This window comes from Fringilla coelebs (genome assembly GCF_963513975.1).
Source record: "Fringilla coelebs genome assembly, chromosome: 12".
Lineage (NCBI taxonomy): Eukaryota > Metazoa > Chordata > Aves > Passeriformes > Fringillidae > Fringilla > Fringilla coelebs.
The window spans coordinates 9,221,078-9,243,946 of NC_140038.1; the positions used below are offsets into that span (position 1 = coordinate 9,221,078).

The 22,869-nt window shown below is 38.6% G+C and overlaps 1 protein-coding gene across 1 annotated transcript; it reads right to left on the bottom strand.

The window, feature by feature from the left end:
• Window positions 1-1,407: 1,407 nt before the first annotated feature.
• Window positions 1,408-22,680, bottom strand: TEX9 (testis expressed 9). Its single transcript, XM_084213705.1, has 12 exons — window positions 22,596-22,680; window positions 22,423-22,508; window positions 21,529-21,592; window positions 20,293-20,363; window positions 16,728-16,776; window positions 15,692-15,777; window positions 14,013-14,191; window positions 10,157-10,239; window positions 7,681-7,854; window positions 3,777-3,911; window positions 3,166-3,300; window positions 1,408-1,535 (listed from the first exon to the last, which is right to left on the bottom strand). Exons 1-12 carry the CDS (start codon window positions 22,638-22,640, stop codon window positions 1,458-1,460), a joined length of 1,185 nt encoding a protein of 394 aa, XP_084069831.1. The 5' UTR covers window positions 22,641-22,680; the 3' UTR covers window positions 1,408-1,457.
• Between the last annotated feature and the right edge of the window lie 189 nt (window positions 22,681-22,869).

Sequence of the window (22,869 nt, forward strand, 5' to 3'; positions counted from 1 at the left end):
GAAAACATCCATTTGCTTTTAACAGTGAGGAATTCCTTTTTAATAGCATTAACAGCCTTCATTTTAAAACCGAAGTTCTAAATGGATGAGCAGTTAGTTTTTTAGAAGTGCATTTGCATTTTTTAGAAGTCCATTTGCATTTTCTAGAAGTCCACTTTCATTTTTCATCAATAAACTGTTCTGGAGTTCTCAATTCTTCTCACTTAGTTATGTAGTAATGTTAGAAATGTTTTCTTCAGCAACGCAGCAGAAACCTAACCTCGCATGTGTATTCCAGTCTGGACTGAAGGATTCTCCTAATGCACTGGTTCTGGGAAGATGTGGCTGCACTGGCACTACACTACTACAGTCCTCATTCAAATGCAGTGTGTCTCATCTCCACGAGGTAGATCTGAGGTACTTCACTGGTAGGATCTAAGCAGATATGTTGTGTCATTCTGAGGTCAGAACTATTGTTTATACCTTTCTTTCACTGCATAAACTGTTTTTGTACCATGTTCTTATTCACTTACTTTGAGGGATGAATCCATTGAAATAGCTGAGGTGTGGCAGAGGTTCATGCAAGCAGCACAGGGTTGTATTGCTCCTGTTCATTAATGTACACACAGTAGGCTCAGCTCTTCTACCCTGAATCTGTTTTCTAGTTATTGATTACAATGATGAATAATGAAATTTTTATGGATGTGATGCTTGTAGAGCACCTCTGAATATGGAATCATTGCTCCTGCCTGTATCCCAAAGCAGCAGCTGATGGCCAGGGAAAGGTTTAATACTTCCACCTTGACTGAAGGAACAGTTTTACAGAGCACAGTTCCATGGGTCTGTGGAGTCTGTCTGGGTGCTGAGGGGCAAGTCTCATGTATGGTTATGCCAGCCAGGGGCGCTAAGATGTAATTGCTAAAACAAGTTATGGTCATTTCTATAAAAGAGCTGTTGGTGCTTAAATTAGATGCCAGACCAGCTAGCTTTGAGGGGAGATCTGTTACAGAGAACCGACAAGGCCAATTTTCCAACCACGTGTTTAAAAAGGACATGACATTTTCTTCTCAACTGGATCACTGGTTAGTTTATTTCTGTTGCAACAAGGAATTTTCTGAGACTAAACCCTGACTTTCCTGGACTGAATAAGACCATAGGTAAGGTACAGTTTTAAATGCTAGAACAGAGCAAACTGATAACAAAGTTCACTTGTTAGAATATTCCTTGCATGGTCTGTGCTTCTCTGCTCCTTACAGAATGGGCAGTTTGGCCTGACAATGAAGTAGAAATTTGTGTTTCATACAACATTACAACACAAGCTATCAGGCTGACAAAAGTTTAACTATTTAAACATAAGAAAAATCAACAAAATCAATTCAGTGGGATATACAGTTATTAACTATTAACAAGGACTCATATACAGTCTCAAAATAATGTACCATCTGACTTATCTTTCAAAAAGAAGTTATTTAATGGGATCAATAACTTCCCCACTCAAGAGCTTTCATGAATTCCTCTTCAGTAAAAGAAAGCATCTTGGCAGCTTCAATGTGCATCTAAAAAAAAAAGTGAGCAGAATTTAAAATAGTGTGAATGAGCAATACAAAATTCTGGCTAACTGGGATATTTTTATGGGTTTTAATAAAGCAATTAATAATTAATAATTAATTCATTAATAAAGAAATTCCTGAAAATCTGACAACTCTTGTGACTCTGAAGAACACATATAAGAAAACTTGGTCCACGTTCTTTCAAGCTGATCAATATACAATTTAACATTAAAGCTATTACAAAGCAAATCTCATCCTGCTCCTGATATTTAATGTCTTTGGGGAATATTTTCCCTCTATCATTCTTCAGGCTCTGTCTGCTCTGTGCATCTGAAGCTGCCACACAAATATTACACAAATAGCCTAAATCAGGTTTTTCTAATTCATTCAACAAAAGGCCTGTTTGAAGCAGACTTGAATCCTGCCACTGATTGTGAATAGTGAGCACATGTGAGCTTCAGCTGCCCTTCCCCAGTGCCTTCTGCCAGAAGCTGCAAGGGGCAGGGTTAGTCCCAGTCTCTTCCATGTTCCTCCAGTCACAGTCTCTTCAGAAAGGACAACTCACAGCATCCTTCTTCTGTAACACTTTGTAAGAAAAGGTAAATGGCTTTCTCTCCTATCCGGAGTTCTGATACAGCATTTGTAATTGCCTAAAAATATATTTAATGCAGTGTCTGAGACCACTGGTTTGGTTCCCAGTCAAACAGAAATGCTGCTCTGTGACACCCATTTCAGTGAATTCATGTTCCAGAGGACAATGAGCTACCTCATCTGGAAGAACATATTTTGAATGAATGCTGTGTAGTTTTCATTCTCAAAATAAAATTGCAGAGCTGGAAGGGCCAGCCAAAGGCTAAGTTAGCACTATTGCTGTTAGGTGAATCCCCAGGATCTCCTCTGCATGCTGTTACTGCCAGAAAAATTGTCTTGCACTGGAAATACATAAGCAGCCCCACTTCCTCTTATTCTACTTACCTGCCCTCCTTTGCCCTGTGTTGGGGAGGTATTCCAGATTCAAGAGTACAATTCCCAGTTCTTAGGATCAGGGTGAAAAATACACACACTTAAGTTGCCACTTCATACAGAACTATTCTTCCTCTTGGGGCTCAACAGCTTCAAAAGTGTTTACTAAATGTCTGGTGATCACTGAGTTCTCAAAGGGTAAATAAAATGTTCTACTTTCTTATCTCTAAGGCTGGCCCTTCTTAAAGGGGGTTCTGCTCAACAAGCCACCATACATTGCTTGCTTTAACTGTCTTACAGCTTTGGTTTGAGAGTGCAAGAAGTGCACTGACTCCATCCCAAAATGAATCACAGGAGATTCTGCAGAGTAAGCAATTGGAGGTGACCCACTCTGTGGTGTTAAGGTCCTGTCGAGCCCATAGCTCTACATGTCTCATGCAGCCTCAGAAGGAGAACTGATGGAAATGACTGCACACATCCCAAGTATTTTAAGTGAAAAGTGTGATGGAACTAGAAAGTGAAAAATAATTTGATTTGGGAAATATCTTTTAGTATACATTCTTCTCATTTTAATTTCCTTCCATGTAAACTCGCAGTTTTCAGGATTACTTTACTGAACAGTAGATGCATTTAGAGGTTGTTAACTGAAATACACCTATAGTCTGCTCCTTACCTTTTGTCTCTTCAAAATATCAATTAACTTTAACTGCTTTTTAAAACCTGTAATTAGCTCTCCTTTTTGTTTCTGCAGCTTCTTGTTTTCTGCTTTTAACTCTTCGATCATTTTGAGTTCTTGATTAGCTACATCCTACCAAGGGAAGAAAAGGAGAAATCATGAAAATGGTGCTTTAACCAACAAAACCTGGCATTACATAAGAAAATGACAAACAGTAGCCACACATGACACTTCTGAAAAGAAATGGGATTAATCAAAATACTCCCACATTAAAGCTTAAAAAAGAAAAGAAAATCTTGGCAATAAGAGCCGTGGTTTGCCTTTGTATGTGTTAGGTGTGTATGTGTACTTCTTCCTCTCTCTAAACATGTCTCATTTTCACAGAAATGAGAAAAATCAGAAAAGCTTTAACTTCATTCCGTACATTTCTTCTCCCTGCAGAGGTTGCAGAAGAATCCTCTAAGATAACTTATTGAGGCCTTTTGTGACTTGTTCCAAGTTAATTTTGGGGTGCCTGTAAGAGATTCCAAAGCCCATCATGCTTTTTGTCTCATTCTAGCATTACTGAGTGATTACAGACTGGAAATTGCTTTCCTAAGCCATAGTACCTTGTTGCTTTGCTTCAGTTTATTCAGCTCCACTTTATACTTCTCCACTTCTTCCAAGGCCCTGTTTAAACGAACCTCTGTTGCACTCTGAGTGGCTGCAGCCTGCTTTTGGGCACGCTTTAGACTCTCCAATTCCTGTTGAAGAAGCAAAGGACAAACCAATAAAAACATCATGAATAATGGTGTTCTAATTAACCCTGTATCAACAACACACAAAAAGGCTCACTCTTGAAAGCTGAAGAGTCTGTGAACTTCTTTGGCCTGTAATAGAATCTGTCTCAAAGACAATTGTACCATTAAAACAAACCCTTTTCCTTTGAAATCTTGAAAAAGGACCTTTATTTTTTTTAAGCTTCTCTTGGGGTAAATTGTGAAGCTGATCATCTAAGACTGAAAAACCTTGTATGATCAGTCAGAAAAAGAGAAAAAAATATCACTATGTCCACTCTGTGACAGATTTTGGAATGGTGGCTCATGTTTCCAGCTGCTTCTTCCCACCTGCTCCTTTCACCTCTTTGCCCCAGAGATTACTACATGCAATTACCACCAAGAAGTTAAAGCAGCCTGCTGCAGATGGCTGAGGGTAGTAACTATTTCATCTGGCAGAAAATAGTTCATCAAGTGTTATGGCACCAATCAAAGCAGTTGTCTCGACTCTGCTGACGGTATTTCATAGTGCTGGAAGTGGGGAATGAGAGAAAGAAACCAATGTAAGGAACAGAATAATGAGACTAAAGATCAGGGAATATAGATAACATACAAAGTAAAAAAAATAAACAACTCTGGTAGAAAGAGCACATCTTGTGTTTTATGAAAAAGAAATAGACTTTTTCTTTAAAGTGTCAAATTTTTAGTAATGGGCACAGGAAGTTTCTTTTAACCAAATCAAGGTAGAGAGGGGGCTTACTGATAATGAGGCAGCCCTCAGACTGCCTCATTTCTGAGCAACTGTTCTATTTTCTCAATTCTACACCTGTTCTGTGGTGGTTACTCAAGACTTCCACATCATTTATCCAAGAAATACATACTAATTGACCTCTTTGTCTTGTATCAAGATGATGGAGTTATGAATGAAGTCTTTTGTGCTATATATTTTATTCTGCATTAATATGAAAAGCTTTGGAATAGTCTTTCAAGCATTTAATGACCAGAAAAAAATAGTCTACATGCAATGCAAATTACTTATCAGCTAATCAGATCATTTAATGAAAGAATTCTAAGAATTCTTTTAGGGATTTTTGACATTTGCTGTCACACATAATACCTTATCAAGGACTTTTTTGCAAGTCATCTAGTGAGGGTATATTGTTAAATGTATTAGACTCCAAGTTTTTAATCTTAAAAATGCCTGAAATAAATGTTTTATTTTGTATGTAGGCAAGGCTTCTGCCATTTCTTCAATACTTTACGTCAAAGCTGGATTAGTTTTCTCATATAACATTTCTCTAAGAGTGGAGGATAAACTACTGCGTTTTAAAATTGCATCCCATTTCAGTTTCTGGATTTTCCCCTCTGTTTTGCCATGGCTGAGGCACTTGAGTATCAGCAGGGGCTGTGATGGCCCACGAGTAACCCTCACCAGGCCTTCTGTCCTCCCAGCAGCAGTGCAGGCAGCACTGCTATCTTTAGGAAGTTCTGAAACGCCTCCCCAGAAAACAGTTTTGAGAGAAGGTGTACTTAACATCAAGCCTTTCATCAAGGCAAGTGATAACCCCCTGCACAAAAGCTTAAAAAGAGTAAGAGTACAACTTTGGTGTTTCCCAGACCACTATGTAACATTAGAGCTTGGCTGAATAAGTGAGAGAACACAAAGAAAGGAATGTTCTTGTAGACCAGTGGTGAAAAAGAGATGAGAGAGGTGATAGCATTTATGAGATCAATAGATAGAAAAAAATTGGAATGCTGGAAAGAAAAGGATGGAAATTTCTGGGAGCATCAGAATTCAGTTACTGCCTTAGGTGGGTCCTGCAGCAGTTAATATTAACAGAGACTGAACACCAAAAGAAGAAAAACGTAAAAGTAATGAAATAGTTACCATGTTTCAGGTAAATTGTGAAATGCAGATGAGAATCTTTGCCTAGGCACATACAAAAAGTACCTGGGGGATTAATGAATAATAATCTAATGATAATCTAAAGAGTTTGGGGAAGCATGTATCACACCTTAAGTCTACCATCATCTACATTGCACCAACAGAAAAAGCAAAAAACAACCCAAAATCAGAGGTTACATTTGTGCTCTCAGCTATACAGAAAACTTCCTCTGGACTGAAAGAGTCATGAAAGTTCAGCAGCACAATTCAAGCCTGTGTTCACAGGAAATTGCTTTTAAACACATCTAGAATCAATCTACACTACATTAATTAAATTGGGCTGAATAATACTTCATATCTAAAAAATAGAGCAGTTTTTAGACTTCTAAATCCACTGGAGATTTTAGCAGTTACTGCAAAATTATTTTTACATGCATGGTTTTTGCAGTTAGATAATTTATTATAGCAGAGAAAATATGTAAAGTAACTTCTGAATTAGCAGAGAATCTTTCATTACACATACTTGCTTTTTTTGCTGTCTTGGTATTTTAAAGGATTACCACTGTTTTTCATGACCATGACTGATTTGCAACCTTAACAAATTTTAGAAAACACTATCTATGAGGAACAGCTGAAGCAACTGAGGATGGTAAGTCCAAAGCAAAGACCAGTGAGGGAAGAGACCATGTTCTGGCTATGGTACCTGTGCAGGGGAAGTGAATAAACCTTTCATCCCATTTCCTAAATACTTTCTAAATGGCTGTGTGCAAGGAAGTGGTGGAAATTGCCACTCCAGAAGGCTGTAAGTACAGGTTAAACAAACTTATGTCCCAGATGGTTTGAATATGATTTGTCCTGTCTTGCTTTAAGAGAAGGAACTAAATTACTGTAAATCTCTAGGCCCTATTGACTGCGAGCTGATGAGCAGCATAAACACTAGTACTGAATATTTTTCCTCACAGAATCACAACCAGTTTAAGGGAATTTAAAACCTCAGAGTATCTGCACAAAAACCCACAAAAATCATGTTAGTTTTAAAATGCCAGAACTATGAAACATTAAGATACAAGCATGCCCACATAAATCCATACTATGATTTAATGGAAGTATGAGCCTTTGATGGGCTGAACTGTGTTCTGTTTTCCCCAGTTTTTTAACTGAAACATTCTCCTGGTTGTATTACAAGTACTACCCAACACTGTATGTATTACATGGTTTTGAAATCAACCTCTCTAGCTCTGAGTAATTAAAGAAAAACACATGCTGCCCTTAAGATTAAGTTGCAAACAAAGCAAGCTGTGTCTGCAGCCATCTGCTGCGCCCGGCACGGCACCGCTGGGGGACAGCAGCCACGCTCACTTGGGCTCAGCCACACTGCAGGGCCTGCTTTTCCATTTGCAACAACAAGCACATCCCTTCTCTTACCTGCACAAGATACTATTATAAGCTGCAGGTGCTTTAAAAAAAAAGTTCACTAGGTTCTACAGCTACAATAGAATTTACAGAAGTAATTTTTTATAAATTATAATTAAAACCTGAAAAATGGAATTTCCTTGTACTTTGCAGGATTAGTTTTCAAATTTGACAGCAGTTTCTGAAAAGGTAGTTTTGTCTCCTGTGGGTCTTTTACATAGGAATTTAATTTTAAAACACAGAAATATATGACTGTAAAAGCAGAAGATAAAGCAAAATATATTATTTCTTCCTTAAAAAAAAAAATAGGCCATTTAAAAATACAATTTATAAATTAACAGATATTGAAACACTAATGAGATCTTTGGACATGGCTCTATCACCCCATCAGGGAACAGAGGGTAATTTGCTGTGGGTTTTTCCCTTTTTTGAGATAAGTAAGACTAATATCTGCAATACCTTTTCTAGTGCAGTGACCTCTTGTTGTAACCCTTCCGTTTTTTTGTTTGCTTCTTGTGACAACATTTTGTACTTCTCGATCTGAGACTGCTGCAGGCTGATTGTTCGTTGCAGTCTTGAGTTTTCTTCTTCAGTATCTTTAAGCCGAGTTCCTAAATTCTGACTTTCATCATCCTGTATGGCAGTAATGAGCAAAAAGCCCCAGCTAAATTATTGCAAGGAAGCAGGAGGGTAATGCAGTAATAAATGTCTTAAATAAAAGGTGGTAAGAATATATGTGCTGTAGATTTAGAAATAGCAACAAGTAAGACTAAGAAAACAAAACACCATTTTACCAAGATAATACTTTAAAAACCAGTAACACTTTTCTCATTTAATATTCTGCAGCCTTTTACTTGAAACTATCTTGTAGCAGTATGTAAAACATTTCTCATAGCTCAAAGGTTTTGAAAATAATCAAAACGTTATAGAATTATATGAATAACAGTGGTACATAGGTATTTTGTGACTTTTTTGTGAGAATAGCTAAATGAACACATCAGGAAAAATTATGAGAAAAAGAAGAGAATATAATTACTAATAAACCACTCCATTATGTTTCAGATTATCTGGTTTTGACTTAAAAGCAAGCTAATGATCCAGGATACATCAAGTATTCAAATTTAAGATTCTCTTAGCATGAAGTGAGTCCCGTCTTAGATTCATGACCTACTGGCAATTACATCCCACATTAAGCATTATAATTCAAGGCATTTTTCTTTTATAACCTTTCAAACATTGTAAGTGAATACTAATGTAGATTGTTTCAGAGACACATTATACCCTGCTTTTCTTTAAGCAAAAGAAACTGAGGCACATATAGAAATGGAGTTTCTGTGAAAAAAGTCTCTCTGCTGTTCTCTCAGTCCCTTGGAATACCAGCTTCACACCTGAGAAATCTGCATGCTTCTCATGCTAAGCGTCTCATGATTTCATGCACCTCAGAAACTCCCACCTCTTTAAATTTAAACAGATTTACTGCTTCCTTATAACAAGTGGCCTGGGAATTGGAACCAAACCCAGAATCTATCTCTAGGCTTTGCCAAAATGAAAATTTTGCGACCTTCTGAAGGTAACAGTTATTTTCCGACCAGAGAAACTAGAACCCAAAATGATAAATTTACATACAAAGTGCTAAGGGAGCAGGACTAGAGAAAGTACAAGGTTGTCTTCTGTCATCTGCTACAGTAACTGAATTCTGTTGCAATTTTGGCATGGAATGATGAAGTTCAATAGCTACTGACAAAATTATATTTGATTTGAAAATGACTTTAAAATCTAATGCACCAACTTTCTTCTGATCACAGCATAGAAGTATTGAAATGCAGAAGCACCTGTGTTGATAAAAATACAGATATAAAATATCAAAATCTAATTACTTTTAAAGATTTTTTTCACGTACTTATCTCAAAAAACCTGTTTACTATCATCCTGCTCCTTAACGCTAAATTAAAAGCTTGTAAGAAAACACATAGGTGTTTTGCCATGTGTTCTTAATGTCATCATCACTTTAGGGCCTGGGGAATAGGTGGAAAAAAGCATTCTGAAGTTAAGAGATCACAAATAAAAATAGTGCAGTTATGTAAAATAGAAAGTTAGTTCAAAAACCTTGCTTGATTACAAATACATGAATAAGAAGTGATCTTTCTGGCAGACAGATATGAACTACTTAAGTTTTTACAGTTCAAGAGCTGTTTGAGCATCACTTTAAAATATACTGCCAGACAGTGCAGATCATAAAACTCACTTGTACATTCTAACAGTGAAGTATCACTGTAGCTTCACAATGCCTTCAGTTCAGGCTGATCTGCCCAGGTATGTAATTCCAAATACTGTCCTCTGCATCAGTTGTACTCTTGAGAACAGAGAAAGCCTAATTTCTGTTTTGATTACAATATTCCACTTAAAATGGAAGCTCTTTCCACACTTTGATCCACTGATGACACCGAAAGCACCTGACTATTTCTCAAGCTGGTCTATTGCTCATTTTACACTAAACATCCATCTCATCCCAGCAGCCAGCTCTGGGCACCACTCCCCTTCTCTCTGTACTCCACCATCTGCATTTCCCCACCACTGTTTCTTCTCCTTTTTCTCAGGCTCTGCTCTCCTCAGGCTCTGCTCTCCTTCCCAGCAGGAAGGAGATTGTTTGAGACTTTGCAGAACCACAGTGGCCCTACAGCTGGGGCATGTCTTCGTTCCCAGTGGTTTTCTCCTGCCCCAAATTATTTTCCATTAAGTGCATTTTGAAAGCTTTTAGCCCAAGATCGCACTTAGACAGAAATCACCACCCCAATTCTAAATTCATACAGTATTTTTAAAAAATAGAACATTAATTCTTAATACTCGAAACAGAAAAGTTGAGAGAATTCTGTTTTGGGATTATTTGTTAAAGAGGAACCTATTCCATTTCTACATTAAAAAATTAATCCCTTACCTTTTTCCTGCATTCAAACACTATATTTGCCAGGTCTTCCTGCATCACACGTAACTTTGCCTTAAGAAATCTGATTTGAGCTTCTGTGAACATAAAAAGTTACATTTAATATACACAAGTCCTCATTTTTCAATGCAGACAAGTACCAAAACTGATGCAAGAACTCACTTTCATCTTGTATTTAAAACCACGTGACATAGTTTATAATTCTTGAAGAGAAATAGGCAAATAAAAACTCAAATTTCTAAAACAGTTTGCAGGTTTCTCATTCTTAGGCAAAGCTTTGTATAGATTTTTTTCGTTTTAATGACTGAACTTGACATCTTTAAATTGTAAAAGACTCATAATGCTCAATTTTGAAACTTATTGAAAACTTGCATCATACCATGCTGTACATGGCAGCACTTCTTGAGTCTGAAGTCAACAAAACTATATTGTAGGGCATGTCTACGTTGCAATCCAGCTGGAGCTACAACTTCTCTAGTTACAGCCAAAGTAATTTTAAACTGTGCACAACAAGGAATTTGATTTGTATTTCCTAACAGGTAAATATCCCTCCCACACATTACTCTACGCTTTTTAAATGTACACTGCTAACATTCTTCAACTAATAGTTTAAATTAAATCCATGTCATCAGATGTTTTTTCCAAATGAAATACCATCTTGCTCTTGGACAGCTAAGAAATGGACTGGCATGACAAAACAAGCTGTGTGGGAACAGTCTGTTCTCATACTTCCTATTCCCCAGATCATTCACAAGGAACTTCCTCTGGACTTCCACAAGCATCAAGCATGGAAACAGTCTGAGGATCAAGTTGACTAAGATAGGAATGACCATTATTCCCACTAGTTACAAGAGGAAAAGAATAAAGTGAAGGAGAAGGACCTAGAGCTAAGAGTGGAGAAATGGATAGGTACACGTGTTCATTTGCTGTAACAGAAATTTGTTTCACCCTCATAAATTGCAGCTTAAGCTCTCACTCTGCAGAGGCCAATAATAAGTACAGTTTAGGAAAACACCGTGAAAAAATAAGATACAGGCTGACTTTTATTCCCCCTTTTATATCCTTGCTAGCTTCTGGTAACTAGTGGCTATCAAGATGGAGACCATAATGAAACCTTCATGTTTAATCCCCTTTCAGGTACTTCTATATTATTAAGTTATTTGAGTTTCTTCATGAAACATATTGTAGTTTGGCATTTACCACATCCTGTGGCACTGAGCTGGCTAATTTAATTATACTTTATGTGAAAGAGAAGCACTTTGTGTAGCTTACTTTAAATCCAATTTAATGTGGCATTTACTAGTGTTTGCATTAGAGAAAGACAGCTTTCCCTTTACCATTACTGTTTTCATTAAAGAACTTTCATATTGCCTTGAATTGTTTTGTTTTCCAACTGAAGATTCAAATTCAAGCTCTTCTACACTTCTCATTGCACACTGAACAAGTGTTTTTGCTAGTTCTACATCCTAGATTTGAGATGGGGGGGACAGAACTGTGCCATTCTCAAGATGGGGTAGCATTAATTATATAATAGTGTAATGGTAACAGCACAATATTCTGTTTTCTGCTATCTTCTGAAGGATTTCTAGAAATTCATTGCCTTTCCCACTGTGAACAGGCAGTAAGTTTATGCTTTTGGAGACTATTTAGTTATCACTAATTAGGGTAAGTCCAGCTCAGTAGTAGGTGTGACTGGAGTTGTGTAGTAGGTGGGATTAGGAAAGCTGTGTTTTCTGTCAGTGTTACTCTGCACTCTTTAATGCAGAATATAAACTTGTGCTCCAGCACCTCACTCAGTACTATAAGATTCTTTTGCAATAGTTCAACAGTCTTAACTACCCTAAAATCATTGTTACATAGACAAATTTCTTTACCAGCTATCAATGCAAGCTCTGTGACAAATTCCTCTAGGGCTATACCACTGCCTGTAAAAACTGGTTCTTTTTACCATTTTTTTTCCTCTTTTACTCAGCTATTAGTCCACAGACAGCTTCTGTCTTATTCAGCTATGTGTCATTAAAAGCACTTAGCAGTAAAACCTGTGAAAATTCAAGTGCACAGCTAGAACTGGATCAGTCTTGGGAGGTGCCCATGATCCAAATAATCTGAATTCTGACGAGGGATAAAGATAATTAAACAATTAGCTTCCTAACTGGTCAATTTTAATCACCTGATGAGGCTGATAAGAGGGAGTATCACTTCATAGGATGGTCTTAGGTTACAAAGTAACCAATGATTTAGGGACTGGTAAACAAGAAAAGGACATCGGAGAGACTCCGATGCCCTACAAGAAAGAAGAGATTTCTTGAATTCTTGAGATAAGATGAAGATTAACACGAAGTGCAACAATATATAAAAGTATTTTATTCCTATGTGTAAGGGTATAGCAGATAAAAATAGAGCTTCATGTTCAGCCTTCTCTATGTCTGTGTGCTTCTATCATTGCTGGTTACTGCCAAGTTGAATTATAACCCCCCCAAAACAGTTCCAGACTAAAATAATGTCTAAGCTCCTGTGTTGGGAGCGCTGTGGCTGTGATCCTGAAATAAAGACAGGGAACCCAATTCCAGGAAGAGTGCTGCAAGAAGCTCAAGGAAAGGACAATACTATGGAACCTTATCAGCATATTGGCCTAAATAGCTGGGCACAGGCACACAGGCCTAAGGAATCCATTATGGAGATTCCCACTGAGCCCTCTCTGTAACAGGGCCTGCTTAATACCTGTGCCTGCTTCCTTGTGAACACCCTAACTGTCCTGAGAGTCTGACGCTGCTGGAATGCCCTGCAATAGCTTATTTACCACATTAAGGAGGCATTCAGAGTGTTCCAAACAGTCAATATCAAATTCAAAATGCAAAAATCAATCCTGAGGATTTTTATTTCATCATTAAAGTTACAGAAACAATACTCAAATACATGCCCTTGGTCCCTGATTACAATGCACCAGTAATAACTCTTCTTGAGTTGCCTTGAATTGATTTGGTAGAAGTTTCCAATGCAAGCTAAAGCAATTTCTTTTTGGTTCAGGAAGAAAACTAAAAAAGTTATCTGAGGATCTGTTATGGGAGACTTGGTAACAGAAGATGTGCATAGAATTACATGAGGTTAGAAACCAAGCTATTTCTGTGTTGGCATGCTAGTTGACATCAAGCTGTTAGATTAAAAGGAGAGGGCTCAGGCACTTCCAGCTACTGGGGTGAATGTCTGACTTCATGCTCACTTCAGCATTGTAAGGAACTACACAAACTCACTTTTATCACACCAAAGCCAAAAAGACAGATGTGTGTCATGCCTTTAGCCTTGCTGGCAAATGCTGCAATCCCTTCCCTGTTCTGTTTCTAGGACAGATATAAACACACCATTTGCAGTGGGAAAATATCTGGAGGATTCTAATTCAAGCACTGTAGCTGAAACATAACCTTGTTTCAGCCACTTGCTGAGATCCACAGCACTGGTCTGAGGAAACACTTTTGCCTCCAAAGGCAGAGTCTGTGCAAAGACTGAAGCTCATCTTTTTGGAAATACAAGCTTAGCATCCTGTACTTTTGTTTTCCCAGTGAAATGAATCAAATGTTATGCACTTATTCAACATATGTAACCATCCAAATACTTCCCTACAGAGGTGGAAAGGAAGATAAAAATGCACTTTTCCACATAATCAGTCATATGTGAACTGATCTTCCTCTAGGCCTATGTAGAGAGGAAAAACCTTTCCTTTTTCCTTTAGGTTAAGGACTATAGAATTTTCCCTGTAATCTTTACACAAACTCCTTTTTTCTCTCCCCAGGAAAACCCATTTCTAACAGTCATAAAGCAAGAATAAACATACTAACCATGGAAGGAAACTTACCTGCTCCCATTTCATTTCCAACCCTTGGAATAATATCATCATCTTGACAGTCTGGTAAGACTCCTTTCTTTAGTCTTTCTTCGACTTTACTAATTGTTTTTGTTAAAGAAAAACCTATGCAATCTTCCAGTACTGCAACACCATCAGCACTTTGTACTTCCACATTTCTTATTTTTGAACTAAAAAAAATGAAAACCCTAGATTTTAAATTTATAATACATCATATTTTTGTAAAATATTTTTAGTATTTGCTAATTTTAAGAGTGTACAGTTATTTACCTGCATTTAATGCAATTTATTTACCTGCATTCATATGAAAGATGCATCGATGGCAATTTCTCATTTGCCTTCTGTAAGATACCTTTACCATATTCCACATAAATAATTACAAGATTTTACATACTATAATGTAGAAGGCAGAGAAACCACTACCATTTTCAACTGAGAAGATTCTGCCACAGTCTTCTCATCCAACAAATCCATAGCTAAATCAGAGTAAAGCAAAGAAAGAGAGGAATGTTCAGTTGGCTTTGGCTACTGTCCTGGGGTGAACCTCTATCCTCTGTTGTCATTTCTACTCTTTCCACTCCCTGCCACATTATTCTGTAGAACTCTGTTGCCCCTGGCTGTACTCCTACCTTATGACAATTTCTGCATCATTATGCCCAGCCTAGGAAACTTCACTGATCCTAGAAGCTGCATATCAACATTTTCATGAAACCAAAATGCAGGGTAACACATCACCTCCACAGGGTATTCCTCAGCTTTCTCCTATAGAAAGGAGATCTCAGTTCTCACAGGATCTAAAGCTCCTAAGTTCTTATTCCAACATATCCTCATTCCAGCCTCCAAACTCCTCCCAGCTCCTAACTTTCTCCCACAACTTTTGGGTTGCCCTACAGGCTCTGTATCAGCACAATTCCACTTCCAAATCTTATGAGGAGGTGCCAGCATAACAACCTCCCCTGAACTGCCAAAAGAAGGTCTGAAGGGTCTCCCCAGGGATTTCCAACTCCTGTAAGACAGCCTCAGCTTGTCAGTTCCATGTCCTGCCACCTTGCAGACAATTTTCATCTATTTTGGTACTATGCCATAATTGCTGTTTTAATTTGCTCCCAGGCTCTTCTGGATTTTTTGACTCTTCTCTCTTTGTCCAGATCTCCATTTCTTGGTTTTACAACCTTGAATTTGTTACCTCCAGAGCTGAAGCTTCTCAGCTGGGAGCCCCTGGAAGCTGTGTTGTATTACTGAGCCTCTTGTCCTGTGAGCCCACCATTCACTACAACAGAGGAGGCCTTTCAGGGCCTCATGTTCCCCAGCACCAGTCTGATCACAAATCAGGCTGCAGCACCCAAGTGTGCTGGCCCAGGTTGCCTTATGGGCTTCATTCTTGCTCACTGGGCCTCCTTTCACTGAAGGAGTTTACAGAATTCAGCTGTCAGCCTTGAGAAGTGCTAAAGCAGAAAGCAAGTGCTTCATTGCTGCAATATAAATCACATGTGTTCACTGATAGTTTTTGGTGCAAGTAAACAGAGATAGCCACCTGGTGGAGCTGATTGAGGAAGTTTGATACATTTATTTGTATAAATATAAAAGCATACATCCATAAAATAACTTGATAGAGAAAAATAGCAACTACAAGATTTCATGACAAACCAAATGTATAATGTTTGATATACCTTGAAGTGGTTCTTTTTCCCTTACTTGCAGAGTATGGTCTGTTCTGAGCTGTGGGCACAGAAGGAAATTTCTTCTTGTTTTCTACCTAAAAGTTTTTTCAAAAATTAGTGGGGGTATTACAATTATTATTGAACTACTTTTTGTCTTTTTTTTTTCTCTTCTTCATATATCTATACTCAAGGAAGTTTTCAAATAATACTTTTCAAACTTTCCAAATGACTTCTCAATTTTATTTGCACTCATCTTTAGCGTGCAACTTTTATGTCTCTACACCCTAACTGTAATACAACCAATAGTCATTGGCTTGTGGGAGTTTTTCCACACATAATAAATCTATGCACAAGCAAGGCTCTGAGCTTTTATCAAGATATTAATTACTGGACTGTCATCATACCTTCAAAAATATGGTATTTTATGCATTATTTTAATCTTATAAAGTCCCCATTGAAGCAAGATTTAACAATATTTCTGTTGCTTTCACAAAATATTCTTAAAAATTAGAGGGTTTTCTACTGTATTCTGATAAATAACTGCAAATGGTATCTTAGAAGCTTCAGCTCACCTCGTAAAAGTTTCAATATAGTTGTAGTTAGAGACTACTGAGATTGTTCTAAATTTCCAAATTCAGTTTTCTAAATTCAGTTACTCTGACTACTTGTTTATTATCTAGACAGTTATTATTAGAAAACACTAGTACTGCCTTTAGAACTATACAGGTGAGGGAGGGAAGAAAGCAAGAAATTAATTATGTTCTAATATTTTTCACTTGGAATTCTTAATTTGATCTTCAAAACACTGAAAATTTCTCTCAATGCTGAAGAGAAAACAGAATACAAAAATTAAACATTGGGTAAGTCCATCTGACCACCAGTGGCACTGAGGAGCTCTGGTAACACTGTCCCTGTAGCACTGCTCTGGGCATCACTTCCTTTTGCCTTGGCACCCATGTAAGTCCCCAGTGTAGCCTCAAAACCACAAGCCATTATACTTTTGAAATTATGCTAGAAAAGAATTTAACCAGGATAGTTTTGGTACCTTTGCAAGTGAGTGTGTAAGAGATGAAACTTCAGGACAGAGTGGATCTCTGCAATTAAAAAAAATTAAAAATTCACTGATCTATAATACTGTAAACACTTTGCAGTTAAAATACAGCCCCCCTGTCAGAATCAGGAGAATAACATTTTATAGGTCTAGAATAAACAATATAGCTAAGGTGGGAACATATACTGAATTCAAACATAAATTCAGTCTCATCCATGGTCTGTCCAGTCTACCTCATCTGCAACCCAAATCACCTGGTGAGTCTATGGCATCTAATACAACAGTACTCATGTACCAGAATCCTTATCTTGTCTCTTGGAACTCAGGCTGCTGGCTTGTTAGATCAATGATTCCCTGTAGCAGGGAGTACTCAGCCAAGAAGCAGAGTTACAGCTTCCCCAGGACAATCCAGAACCAAAGACTGCCAGCAGCTCACTGGGTAACACCTACATGACATAAAACCCCCTAACTCATACAGACAAAGTGCAGATATAACCAGGGTCCTCTACACCCTCCACCTGTCCTAGCAGGCTCAGACTGACTGTTCTCAGGTCAATTGACAGGGACTGTCAGAGGAATATGAAGTGGAGCAATTTATAAATTAAGCCTCATAGAATTTTCTCTGAAATAAGTACTATAAATACAGTATCTATTTTACAAATAGAGAATAAAACCAAGGAAAAAAAAAAGCAGCTTTCTTATCTGCTTATTTGGCTGAAAACTGTGCTTCTTAGTAACTGAATTTCAGGTTAAGTGATTATTTTTCAAGTCTATTGAAATTAAGCAGAAAGTTTTAGCATGCTGTGTACTATTCAGGTCAAATTCCTTGTCAGATAGATAGACAGATATGTAGATACAATTTTGCTTTCAAAATGAGTTTTGAGTGGATGTATATTATTGCAATGAAAGGCTGTTTTTAAACTACCCTTTATAAATTTTTTACTTCAATTAAAACGCTGGCTTATAAAAAATTTTGAATAAAATTTAAATTTCTGGCTCATCAAGTCACTTAATTTTTTTTGTCAGGCTGATTTGAGCAAATGTTTAGATCTTGCCTTTAAAAATTTCATAGACGTTCATCAACAAGAATTATCTGCACAAAGCTCCGTATTTTATTAATCCAAAAAAACCCCAACAACAACAACAACAAAAAACCCAACACAAAAAAACAACCTGGAGAAATCATCTGTGTGTGGCTGGCAACAGACTTCAAGAATAGGATGATTAGTTTTTGTCTATTTACCCCAGTTTCCTCAAGCTTTCTCCCTATTGGCTAGCTCTAGGAGCATGCAGAAGGTGAGGATTTGCTGCCACAGAAATAGCAGTTATATGTTATTCTGAAAAATATGAAAATGCAACACGCTCTATACTCAAGAAAACAAATATATTCTTTCACTCAATAATCTGTTCCTGCTGTATCTGTTGTCTTAGTGTTGTCTTAAAAAAACCAAACCAACACAAAAAATCCAAACACGAACAAAGCAAACCAAAAACCCCAACCTCATTGTATCTCTCCAAATCTCCTAACGGCTCTTCCCTGCTGCCCGCCCCATTTTGGCAGCCCCTGCGCGGCCGCACGCTCGCTGGCGCAGCCCCGCTCCGCGCAGCCGGGCACGGGCACGGGCGCTGCAGCCCCCCGGGCTCCGGCGCTGCCCATGCGCGGCCCTGCCCAGCGCCGCCGGCCGGGCCCTGGCTGCAGAGGGAACGTGTAAACAACAGCTCATCGCGGTGTGCTCTCACCGGAGCTGCTTTGTTGCTAAGTAATTCAGATTTCACTGCAGACAATATGCTGCAAGTACTCCAGAACAAATTCATTTAAAATATACGTTGACTTGTAGAGTGACTTAAATATTTGTTGTCTTTTTTCTACTTTGCTTACTCATTTGTTTTTTCCTTTCAACTTATCATTTTTCCCCTTTCTTGGCTTCAGTTCCTCCCTTCTTTCCAGTTGCTTTTCATTCTTCTTAAAGGAATCAATAGAAATTTCAACGAGATAGTTCAAAAATATCTCAAGTGCTTCCTGGAGATTTAAGACCTATCTGTTTGCACAATTTAGAAAGAAAAGAATTTTTAATTAAATATTAAATACTTTGAACTAATCTAATTGAATGGCCTCAATGCTCACTCATGGATAATCAGTGTGCCTAATTCCTAGCACACATTTCTAATTTTTTTTTTTTTTCACTACAGCATGGGATTTCCAGTCTTCTTTCATGTAAATGCTAACCAGGACACTCTGTTTACCAGACTATGGTTGTTTTAAGGTGTTTTAATTTATGTTGGTAATTGGTAGGTCAGCTGATACTCTGACATGCTAATTGCCCTTTTTGTTTATTTATTTTTTTTAATTCTTCCAACACTTCAGTTTATTTCTAATGTGTACCATCAAAGCTAATAATTCCCTTTGTGAGGCTGAATCTTCCAATCACATTACTTAATAAAACAGCCCTAAAACCCAATTCCAGTTTGGAGTTCTTAAAAATTCTGTCTAATGTTAAAAATCCATCTAACAGAACATAAAACTAAAGTGAGATCCAGAATTTGTTTAAAAAGCATGATTATACTGATTAAGTTTCTTGCCCCTCACTCCCTCAGCTATGGCTTTAAAATAGGTCAGGAATCAGTTTAATTGTAGTAGCAAACTTCTGCTGGTAGTTAAGTCTCTATCATATAAGTTGACTTGCTGTCACACCTTTTTCTGTACTGAAAACCCCTTTTATTTTCAGAAAAACTTCATGTCTTTGTTTCTATTCTACACAAAAGTAACTATTTGATCATCTTTATCAGACCTTCATATACCCTATTTGAAAAGATTTCCAACTCCAGCTTAACATTTGAAGCATTTTGTTGTCCGTTCCTGTATCTTTCTTAGCCAGATTAGTGGCATCATAAATTTAGGAGCCTACAGATCAAATCCTTGATAAACTGTGTATTAGTCTCTCTTAAATTCACCCATTTCCCACACTACCAATACACAAACCCTCGAACAACTAAGGCAATAATAATGCCCCTGAATGACTGAGGGAATACAGCCCTGTCCCCGCTCGGGAGCTGTGGGGTTGGGACACTCGGGCTGTGTTCATCCAGGCCAAAGGCACGCAGGCCCCAGCACTGTAATGGTATCCACATTCCAGAGGGTGGCAGCTCAATGTTTGCCTGTCCTACGGCTTTGTGTTTGTTTTCATCAGGCATTTCCTGTCCCAGGAACATCTATTCCTTCACTTGGTCAGCTTAACTGTTAAAAACTATCCACTGTCAAGTACCTACTGTTTGGTATTGCAAAGAAACCTGTGACCTTACTTTGCTCTTTTAAAGGTCAGCACTTCTTAATATCTTAGATAGAACATTCCAGCAAAATTAAGCCTTCCTTGAAATAACAAGGAATAACACTTGCTTAGTGTTATATCACTTTTTTTTTTTTTAATAATAGGAAAAAAATTAAGACTCCACCAATGCAGTATGCAGCAAAGATAAAACAGGAGCATGGTTAGGACACAAGGCATGCAGGAGCAGTGTGAGGTTCCCCACGAATTATACACAGCAGTTGTAAAGCACATACCTCTGTCTGTCATCTTCAGGTGACTTACTCTGTGCTGAAACTGGCTGAGATAGTATCTTCTGTTGGCCTTTCTTCATTAAAAAAAGAAAAAAAAGAGTTGATTTTGGGAGACTATAATGCATTAAAGATGAATTATCTATTTGTAAATCACAGATCACAGTAGCTACAGTCTACTATGGAAAAGAATGGAAACTATAGTCTACTGTGGAAAAGAACTTTTGAAACACAGGAAAAGATGTCTAAAAATGAAAATGCCGTTGCTGTTTTGTTGTTAAATGTATATCTGTGCAATCTGGCAGTGCCATGTGGTATATTAAGTACCCTAAGAATATTTCATCTTCTGCTATATTTAGAGAAGAAAAGAACAGTGGTTTTGTTGTTGCTATTTTCTAAAAGAAAGAGACTAGATGCTATTTTGGCTGTTTCATCTGCTCCTGTTCAAATGCCAAGCATTTAGCCTCAGCTTGTCACTGCTCAAGAGAAGAATATGTTTTCACAGCCCATAAAATTGAAGTTTCAACAGTAGGAAAAGTGCATACAAGTACAGCTTTCCAGAATACTTAGTAATTTGTAATTTTAGTAATTTTTAAGCCTTATTTGAGTGAGTGTACTTATAATGAATATTTCTAATATGCAGAACACCTTCTCCAAACTGTTTTGGGTATAAACCATACCTGCCCCATTCCCTTTTTATTCATTTGTCCAACTTTCATATAAAATGTTGACTCTATCTGGTTAAACAATAACACTGATAACAAACAGCAAATTTTTCTGTTTTGAGAAAGCTTACTTCTTACAAAGTTCATGTTTTCTATTTGTGTTGCTTCTTCTTTGTATCTCTTTCAGCTTGAACAATGTATTTTTCACTAGGAGGTTGCTGTAACAGTATCTGGTTTTCAAATACTAATTTTTAGTCTTTAAGGCATAAAACCACCTACAGATACTTTTCTTAAACAACTAAACAAGTTTTTAAATGTGGTTTTAGGTATATATATGCACAAATGCTGTAGGCAGGTATGTGATATCTACCTGATGAAATTCCATAGAAACTATTTTTTAATGTATTTTTAATACAAGTTTACAACTTCAAAAAGAAATAAATTAAAGCTTACCGTGCATTTGAAAGCAACATGCTTTTAGTAGTCAAGGTCTAAATTTCTTTTGAAGAAATAAATTCAACCCTGTGTGCATGTGAATCCAGACTAAATTACGTAACAGTCTGCATTACCTACTCACCATTAGTTCTTCAGCCTGACGCACCAGTTTTTCTGTTTTGGCTTCTAATTCTGCATTCAGTCGCCTAAAAGAGTAAGAATTTTTTATCACTGAATTTTTGAAAAATTTAAAAGGAGTAAATGTCAGCGTGACAGTATTTTTGCCTGAACCAAGTGAAATTTTAATGATTCCTACAAAGGAATGCTGAAATACACTTCAAGGAATTTAAAAAGTTATGTTTCAACAATTTCCTGTGTTTCTGCCAAATGAATAGTAATAAAACACATATACCCATTAAAGAGTGTGGTTTAGACTATAACTGTGAGAGGTGAGGGATATATTTGTTTTTGGACGTGCCATTTCTTAATACACATTGCCTTTATTTCCTAAAGGTTTCCCATATTTAACACAGTCCTCCCGTTCAGTATACCCAGCAGCAGGGCTTGGGGAAGGACTCATGTAGGACTGCATTGCTTATCCCGTATCTGGAGATGTGCTGCTGTATGGATGTACAGGCCGGGGCAGCGAGGTGTTGCTGCCGTTCTCATACAGCCCCTGGTGCCGTGACTGCCGCAGTGGGAGATGTGGCTCTCCGTGCGCCCTCACCGTTCACCGGGGCTGGGCACTAACAGGTAACAGCGACAGGGCGTCCATTTAAAACCTTTACAGCTTTCAAGCTGTTTTTAACAGGCTTAACCTTCTATACAGTCATAATTTAAAACTCAAGTCAGTGTTCAAAGTGCTGAAGAACCTCATGTCGAGGCCTAGAGCCTGCCTGAGGCGGCGGTGTCAGGGGCGTGGGCGGTGTCCCGCGGCCCCGGGCAGTGCCATCCGCCCTCTGCGGGGACGGGGCCGCGGCACCCGGCTACAGGGGACGGGCTGAGCGCTGGTCCCAGCGGGGCAGGGCCTCCTTACTTGTACTGCTCTTCCTTGGCCAGCCATGCTCCGCTCAGCGGGCCGGGCCCCGCCAGGGCCTGGGGGCTGCCGGCCGCTCTCTGCACCTGCGGGGAGGATGCCATAGTCAGCAGGGCGGGCTCGGCGCGGCCCCGCTGCCCCGAGTCCGAGCCCAGCCCGAGCCGCCGCCTTACCCCCGGCAAGTCCCCACCCCGCCGAGCCGCGCCGACCGCCGACATTTTGTCCGCGCCGAGGCCGCTGTGGCGTCGCCTTCGCCCGGGCAACCGGCGGCCGCCCGCCCTCGCTCCCACCCTCCCTGCTTCCCTCTCTCCTCCCCTCCGCCCATGTCAGGGCCCCAGCGACAGCCGCCGGGACAGGGCCGTGCGCAGGGACCAGCTGGCACCTGGCAGGGCCCTGGGCTGCCACGGGTTCAGGTGAGGGGCAGGTGAAAGGGTCTGAGGGGCCGTT